Source organism: Pinus tabuliformis, chromosome 2_2, assembly GCF_031772625.1.
Source record: "Pinus tabuliformis cultivar Carrire ecotype Pingquan chromosome 2_2, CPIR1, whole genome shotgun sequence".
Lineage (NCBI taxonomy): Eukaryota > Viridiplantae > Streptophyta > Pinopsida > Pinales > Pinaceae > Pinus > Pinus tabuliformis.
This window is the reverse complement of record NC_142300.1, coordinates 733,897,418-733,905,797: the sequence shown is the minus strand read 5'-3', so window position 1 is coordinate 733,905,797 and position 8,380 is coordinate 733,897,418. Positions and strand designations below refer to the sequence as shown.

The window sequence follows — 8,380 nt, the reverse complement described above, 5'->3', positions numbered from 1 at the left end:
TAGTTGTTCTTTTAGATTTTTAATCTCACTTTTCAAGGTGCCATTTTCTTTAACCATTGCTTGTTTTCTATATTCTATTTCTTCAATTCTACCTTTCATTCCTTGGAGCTCAGTCTCGAGTGTGATTATTTTATTTTCTAATGATTTTTCATTGTTGTCATGCATTGTAGTTAATTCTAGTTTAAAATTATTTTCTTTCTTCTTTTCATCGCTCTAAAGATTCAATGTACTCATAAAGACCCTCTAGGGTAATTTTACATTGTCTCTCTTTGCTAGAGGGGGGGGCTTACAAATTTGAGGGGGAGTACTCATAGTGTAAATAAGAAAAACTTAATAAGGAGGGTAAGTGGGAATGATGTGCTTGCCAGAGTTGTATTGAGTGTCACAAAACCAATGCGAGGCTGCACCATAGTGGTATTGTACCAAATTACCATACCTCAAATAAAATCACCGCATATGTTTGAAAGAGTACTTTGCCTCCAATTGACTTTGATACTTCTAAAGAAACCCTTCCGGTTGTTTGGAAATCCCTACAAGGAGCCTTTCTCAACTTCTAGATGTTCAGATTTTGTCAATAGAAACCTTCAACGACCCCCAATTTGCCTCGGGATGAGTTTTCGTTGATTCGCTATCAAGAGCCGCATGATCTATAGGTATTGTGGGAGGTTTTGATCTCATGCAAGGGATTTGAATCAAGTTTCAGAGAATGTGGATGAACAAAATTCATTTGCCCAAATCACTTTGTTGGCCTCAGGGCATTATGATTATTTCAGAATTGACACAAAAAATCGCCAGAGATGAAACAACTGTTTGAAAATCGACATGCCCTTCATTAGCCTCAAGGCATTATGACTATTTCAGAATCGACACAAAAAATCTCTAGAAAACAATTGTTTCATAATCGACCTACCTATATCTGTTGCAATCGTAGAGGAGACAAAAACATAAAGTCACACAGAAAACACACGAGCTACGCTCTTCTATTGATCACACAAACCTTGATTCTTACAATGAACCCTATGAAGGTTATTGAACCTTTTCCAACTAGCGACTTGCCTAAAATATTTTGACATGCATACACATTTAACTCAGTTAACTCACACTCCAAATATGGACTACACTTAACTCTTCATCCATCACTCGACTTGACTCAATGCTCAATGATTAACTCTCAGTTAACTGATTCTCTAATTTTAGCCAACTCCTCATGCGGGAGTAATTACTATTTCTAACACTCCCCCTTAATTACGACCGTATGACTCAACATAACTCAACATGATGCAACTATGTCTGTTAGGATTATAATAGAAATTGACTCAATTATCACTCAAACATGCTTGTTGGTCTATGCCTTAGCTAGGCTTACAATGGCTCAAGACTTTCACAATTTTGCATTTTATTTTTCTCTTCTTCCAAATTTTAAATCCTCGAAATTGCTTCATCCTCTGTTGTGGGTCCTTGTTGTAGGATTCATATTTATTTACTTGTTGCTGCTATAATTTTTCTTTGAGTTTTCTTGAATTTGTGTTGAAACACAATTTGATGTTGTCTACTACACCTTCCTCTTCAAATATTTGTTCAACCATGCACTACTGCCACAACATTGCGTCTTCAAACTGTCTTATTTTCTTTTCTTCTTGCTCTTCATATTCTTGACTTTCTTTCTGCCATATTTTTTGATAGCAAAATCTTATCTCTTCTTGACTCCATTGTTGAAAAATGGTATCAATGCATTCATATTTGTCTTTAGAAACATCCATATCATTATTTTCACTTTCATCATCAGGTACTGTTGATTATTTCCTATAATCTGCACACTCAAGATCATTATTCACCATTTCATTCAATTATTTTATTCCAGCTACTACTCTAAGACTCGCTTCAATTTGTTCTATTCGTTTTTGAATCCATTGTTCAATGAGCTTCAAATCTGAATCAAATATATTAACAACCTTGTTTTCAAGTTTTTCTCCCATGCTATTTTGAACACGTGAATATTCAAAAACAATGTTAAAAACATCTTTATTATTCTCTTCAATGAGAGCTTCCTGCTCCACCTCTTCCTTCTCTGCCTTCTTTTCAACTTCACTGAAACTATCTTCCACTATTATGTGGTGAGTGGATATTCTCATAAAAAACTCTTCAGTCACTTTATCTTGTTCTTGATTATTAGCTGCTGCTAGATCACATACTGCTTCATATCTTGCTGCTACAGTGGCAACTTTGACCTTCAATGTTTCATCAAACATTGCGCTTACCATATTGCCACAATCAATCTCTGTTTCAAAAAAGAAAGCACACATATCATCAACATAATGTTCATCCACACTATGGTGGAATATCTGGGCATGCATGTGCTTATTGTCAATTTCATCGACAATTTCAACTTCATCAAATCCATGAGCTGCGGCTGGATTCACCAATTCACATCTCACTTTGCAATCATCATTCACATGTGTCTCATCACAGTGGGATTCACCATCCACGTTACAGTGGATTCCTTGAGCATTTATCAGCTCTTGCTCTGCTTCACACACAAAGGCTTTAGCTTCTCTCTTCGCAATATTTGTTGCACCTTCTTCATCCATATGAATTCTTCATAATGGGTTTCAATTTTATGGTCTTGACAACCATCATCCACTTTTGAGTGGGGTTCTCCAAGCTCTGTTTTCCTCTCAGATTCTTGCTTATATACTCTCAGATATGCGGTTGAATTCTTTGCTTGTGACATAACTTGATGTTGGATGTCACTCCCCCTTGCACCAAACTCTACTTCCAAGAACTTCCATGCTTCCTCGGAAGTTGCAGCTTTTGCTACCTTACACAAACACTTGTCATCCAATGACCATTTTATAAAATTCAATGCTAAAGCACAGCATACTTCATCATATGGGTTATTAGACTCGTACTCAATTATCTATTTAGCTCGAAGAAAAGTTAATATCTTGATAACCCAATGATCAAAATATTTACCTGTAAACATAGGAGGTGGTAGCAGATCAAAGCTACACCAATCACCCTCGATTTCTTCTTTGTCTTCTGCTAAACTTCTCAATTCCTCGGCTACAGCCTGAACCTCTCTAACCATGACAACAATCTCTGCCTCTTCTTTTTGATTCCCTTTCTTAGTCTTCTTCAATCGCACTTTATGACCCATGGCTGAAGTCATTCGTTTTCTTATAGCTACTTTTCTAATTGCATGAGGTTGTCTTCCATATCGCCCTCCAAAAAAATATAATTTTCAATATGCGCCCCCTAAGGCACAATCTTCACCTAAAACACTATCATGCTTGACAAAAAACCAAATAATTTTGTAGACTAACAAACTTTTGCAAATAACCTAAACTCTTTTCTTGAATAAAGTTTCCGAAAAAAATATATATATCCACAAAATTCTGTCACAATACTCTTTAACCATAAACCTTTTATTATACCATGCACTTTTGGTTTTAAAAAAATCCTTTAATATTCCTCCTTAAACCTCTTATTATACCATGCACTTTGGTTTAAAAAATTTTCCTTTAATATAGCTCCTTAATAAACAGTCCTTATAAATTTTATAACCACCTGGTAGAAATTCCTTCTCAAAAATAACTTCACCCGAATTAAAAAAGAGAACTCAAAAAGAACCTGAGTGACTTTGATATGGCTCCTTAATAAACAACTCTTATAAATTTTATAACCTCCTTGTAGAAAATCTATTTCAAAAATAACTTCACCCGAATTAAAAAAAAGAACTCAAAAAGAACCTCCGTGATTTTAACCTTATTTTCGAAAAGAGCGGGCGTATTTTGCTGTGTTAATTTTTCTTGGAGTCCCGTCGCAACTGGTTTCAGAATCGACGCGCCCTTCTATAAATTGAAATTATTTACCGTTAGTTTTGTTTTGATTAAAAAAATTATATATGTTTTAGAATTCTTGCTGAGAAGTGTTTTTTTTGTTTAAAAAAATTATATATGTTTTATAATTCTGGTTATTATGGTAAGCAATTTCAGAACGCAATTTTTTTTAGACTAATTAAATATTCAGTTAAATTATTTTATTATTTTTTAAAATAATTAGCTTATATATATATATTTTATAATATATTTATAATTATAAAAAAATCATTAAAATATTAAATTGACTAAATAATTTTAATTTACTGTTTTTATAATTACATTAATAATATTAATATAAAAGAAATTCATATCATGGAACACATTAATAGGAAAGAATAATACAAAATAATACCTAAGAACTATAATACACCTTTCAAAAAATATATATTTAAAGTTTAACCAATTTAACTAGCGACATGAGCGAACTCGGAAAAAAATTATATTTAAAATCTAATCCATTTAAATCGCGACATCAACGAACTCTTCTTTTTTTATTACGGTTTCTCTCACCCAGAACGGATGACCCCAGATATTCCTGGCATCTGATTTTTCAAAGTAGGGGGGCGGGCCACAGTCCACTCTGGGATTCCGCCCACCAATGGCGACCGCCCGCCCACCAATGGCGACCGCTAACCCGTGAGTTTTCATTTCATTATTTTTTGCGTCGACTAAAAAGGGACGACGCGTGAGTCGACTTCCTTATTAAAGGAGAAAAGCGCGGCCACTGGTTAATAATTGCATTCTCCGCCCTGAGAAGGAAAATCATTTCAATTCTGTGAGGCTTCTCAGGGTGCAGGAGAAATGGAATCTCTAAACGGTTTTAGTTCATGTGAAATTGAAAGCCTTGGAGCGCTCTCGACAACGTTTTTCCCTTCGCTGCCCTTAGAAGCAAGTGGCCTTGTACTCGATGACCAGAGCAGGATGGAAGTTTGTGAATTTTATCGGGCTTCAACTCCAGATGGCTGCAGCCCTTCAGAGGTGAGCCAGTTCACAACTTAGCTTTGTCAATTAAGAAATCTTTTGGAATTTGACAGAATATTTTTTGAAATAGTGTTAAATTCAGTTATGGTACTTGAATCTTTGTTGTTTCGGGACTTTGATGAGGATTTGGAGATTTGGGTTAATTTAAACTGGAGCTCAATTCGTATAGAAACGTAGTTCCACTGAAACAGGAAACGTAGATTCTAATGTCACTGTAACAATATCTGAAATTTCTAACCGATTCTTGTTAGATATGTGTTTGTGAGCTGAAAGAAACATCATTTTTTTCTGGCAGGTTGGAGGAACGATGCAACAAATATTCAGACCTGCAGAAGTGCATATGATAAAGAAAATACTGTGGTTACTCTCCACACCTCTGGGAACGTTCTTACTTGCAGGCAAGCTGGCGTTGGCGAGAGAATTTCCGTTTGTAAAAAGATTTGGAGATTTGAGTTTAGAAGCACGGGAGCAGGTTCTTCAGAGCTGGTCTACAAGTTCCCTTTCCTTCTTCCGGACCATTTTCAAAGCTTTCAAGAACAGCGTCGCGTGGAATCATTTCACCAGGGTAAGATCCCGGATTCTTTAAATTCCGGCATATCTGAATTCTTTAAATTCCGGATTCTTCAAGGCTTTTATATTGTTTTGTTCACAGGTGAACGGGAGTGGACATAATCCTTTCTGGAAAGCCATCGGATACTGTGGACCTGATCCAGTTGCCATGAGCGCCACACTCACACCCAAGCCGCTGGAGGATTCAGTAATAGACGTGTCTGGGCTCTCAAAAGAAGATCTGGACATGGCACTCAAGAATCGCGCATTCAATTTAACAGTTGATTCATATTTCGCCAACGCAGCAGACGCAAAATCAAGTGACCACGTCTTGGAATGTGACGTAGTCATTGTCGGTTCAGGGTCTGGGGGAGGAGTAGCAGCGGCGGTGTTGGCAAAAGCCGGATTCAAAGTAGTAATTCTGGAAAAAGGAAGTTACATAGCTCGGCATGAGTTGCCGCTTCTTGAACGAGAAGCCATAAGAGACCTCTATGAAGAGGGAAAGCTACTCACTACAGACGATCAGAGGATGATTGTAATGGCCGGATCCACTGTCGGCGGTGGATCCGCAATAAACTGGTCTGCTTCGTTTCGAACTCCAGAGCACGTCCTCCGCGAGTGGAATGAAGACCTCAATCTTCCGTTATTCGGCAGCGAGAGGTACCGAGATGCCATGGATGAGGTCTGCAAGCGATTGGGCGTACAAGCGGAAATCAACAGAGAAAATTTCCAGAACACAGTACTACGAACAGGCTGCGAAAAGCTGGGATACCATGTGGCAAACATCCCTATCAACGCAACACCTGACCACTATTGCGGGTGGTGCACCTTCGGCTGCAGAAGGGGCATGAAACAGGGGACTTCTGAAACGTGGCTGGTAGACGCTGCGAAGGCCGGGGCCGTTATCCTTACCCGGTGCCACGCGCAACGAATTTTGCACAGCGATGGCACACGCGGGAAGCCTAGAAAAGCAATCGGAGTCGTAGCGAAAATTGGGGGCAACGAAGATAGACATTTAATCATCAAGTCCAGAACCACGGTGGTGGCCTGTGGGTCATTACAAACCCCTCTGTTGCTGCAGAGAAGCGGACTGAAGAATCCACACATAGGCAAGAACCTGCACTTGCACCCTGTTCAAATCGTGTGGGGATATTTCCCGCAGGGAACCGCCCCCGAGGGAAGCTGCTACGAAGGAGCAATAATGACAGCTTTCTCAAACAAAGCCGCAAATTGGCAAACATCGGGTTACGGGGCTCTCATCCAGACCCCTATCCTGCACCCGGGCACATTCGCCGCTGCAATCCCGTGGAAGTCTGGTTCCAGCTATAAAGAAAGCATGGCGAAATACTCTCGAACATGTAGTCTAATCGTTCTTCTTCGCGACAGCGGCAGCGGCACCGTGGGAACGAACAGCGACGGGAGTCTCAACATTCATTACAAATTAAGAAACGACGATGAGACGAGGGCGAGGGCAGGCGTTGAAAAGGCGTTGCGCGTGCTCGTCGCTGCGGGCGCTGCCGAGGTCGGCAGCCACCACCAGCAAGTGGAGAGCTTCAAGGTAAACGGGAATGATTCAGAATTTGAGGATTATGTGGATCGAGTTGTAAATGAAGATGGAGCGCCGTTGTATTCGGCGCATCAGATGGGGAGCTGTAGAATGGGTGCGAAGGAGGGAGATGGTGTAGTTGATGAAATGTGCGAGAGCTGGGAGATGGAGGGACTTTATTTGGGAGATGGTAGTGTGTTTCCCACTGCCAGTGGTACCAACCCTATGATTACAATTCAGTCAATCGCCTTCTGCACTGCCCAAAACGTTGTGGATTACCTAAACAGTGAAACCCTTGGGAAAACAGCCTGAAATTTTCCTGAGCTAAGCTCTACTTGGGACTTGTGTTTATTCAGTGGATATAGCAAGCGTCAAATGTATGGAAAAAGGGGGCAAAGTTTTTAATGCATGGCTCGCTTTTCAGGGTGCTTCAGAGGTTTTTTTGCCCTTTTTCCTTTTATCACGTGTAAAAGTTATCATCCGTCCGTTTTATATAAGTGAAATATTTTTAAATAAATTTTATGTAAAAGAAATGTAAACTTTTTCCACCTGTTTGATGATGATGATCAACGACTTATATATTTTTAAATAAATTTTATGTAAAGAAATGTAAACTTTTTCCACGCATGTTTGATGATGATCAACGTTCGTTAAGACCAAACTCCTGATAAATTAGTTTCTTTATAATAGTTTCGGGACTCATTCTGGAAAAGACCGAATCAAATGTGTTAGGTAAAAGGTACGAACTTTTATGATTAAATAATATTAGTCGGTTCGATCTAGTCATATTATTCGAATATATAATTAGCACACACTTTCGTATAAGCCAATATACATGATCACATTTGCATTTATTATATTTATTTCTAAAATATAGGTGATGGACATTAGTGGAAGATCATCAGCATAAAGAAATGAATGGATTGATTATATCTTTTTCTTGAATTTTGTTTTTTATGATTGATTTTATTAGTTTTAAATAAAAATATATGGAATATTTAAGTTAATCTCGCAAAGATTAAAAAAAAAAAAAAAATCTTCCCTGTCATACGCTTTAGGAATTTTTCGCCCAGGAGTGTACTTATAGCCTTCGATTAGGCCTTTTCCGAGTTTCTATAATAGACCATAATACCATCTACAAGTATCACCAGCAAATACCATCAAAAAATAAATTGGGTAAATACAACTTCCTCCCTAATTTTGTAATTAAAATCCCCTCTTTTCCCCATTTTATTATAAATGAAGAGTCCCCTTCTTTCAAAACTCCCTTTGTTTCTATCCTAAGGGAACGAAGGGCCAAAAAGCGTGTTATCTTTCAACAACTAGTTCGTCAAGGATATGACAATAGTCCTCGCCCAAAATTCCTTTCCCTCAAGGAATTTAAATGTTGTATGCTGCAATATTTGATCTCCCTCCTCGCTGG

At 38.3% G+C, this 8,380-nt stretch overlaps 1 protein-coding gene across 1 annotated transcript; it reads left to right on the top strand.

Moving 5' to 3' along the window:
* The first annotated feature begins 4,556 nt into the window (after nt 1–4,556).
* On the top strand, nt 4,557–7,490 carry LOC149194753 (long-chain-alcohol oxidase FAO4A-like). Its single transcript, XM_089405157.1, has 3 exons — nt 4,557–4,859; nt 5,158–5,427; nt 5,515–7,490. The coding sequence occupies exons 1-3, from the start codon at nt 4,683–4,685 to the stop codon at nt 7,267–7,269; spliced, it is 2,202 nt and encodes a 733-aa protein (XP_089261283.1). The 5' UTR covers nt 4,557–4,682; the 3' UTR covers nt 7,270–7,490.
* The last annotated feature ends 890 nt before the right edge of the window (nt 7,491–8,380 follow it).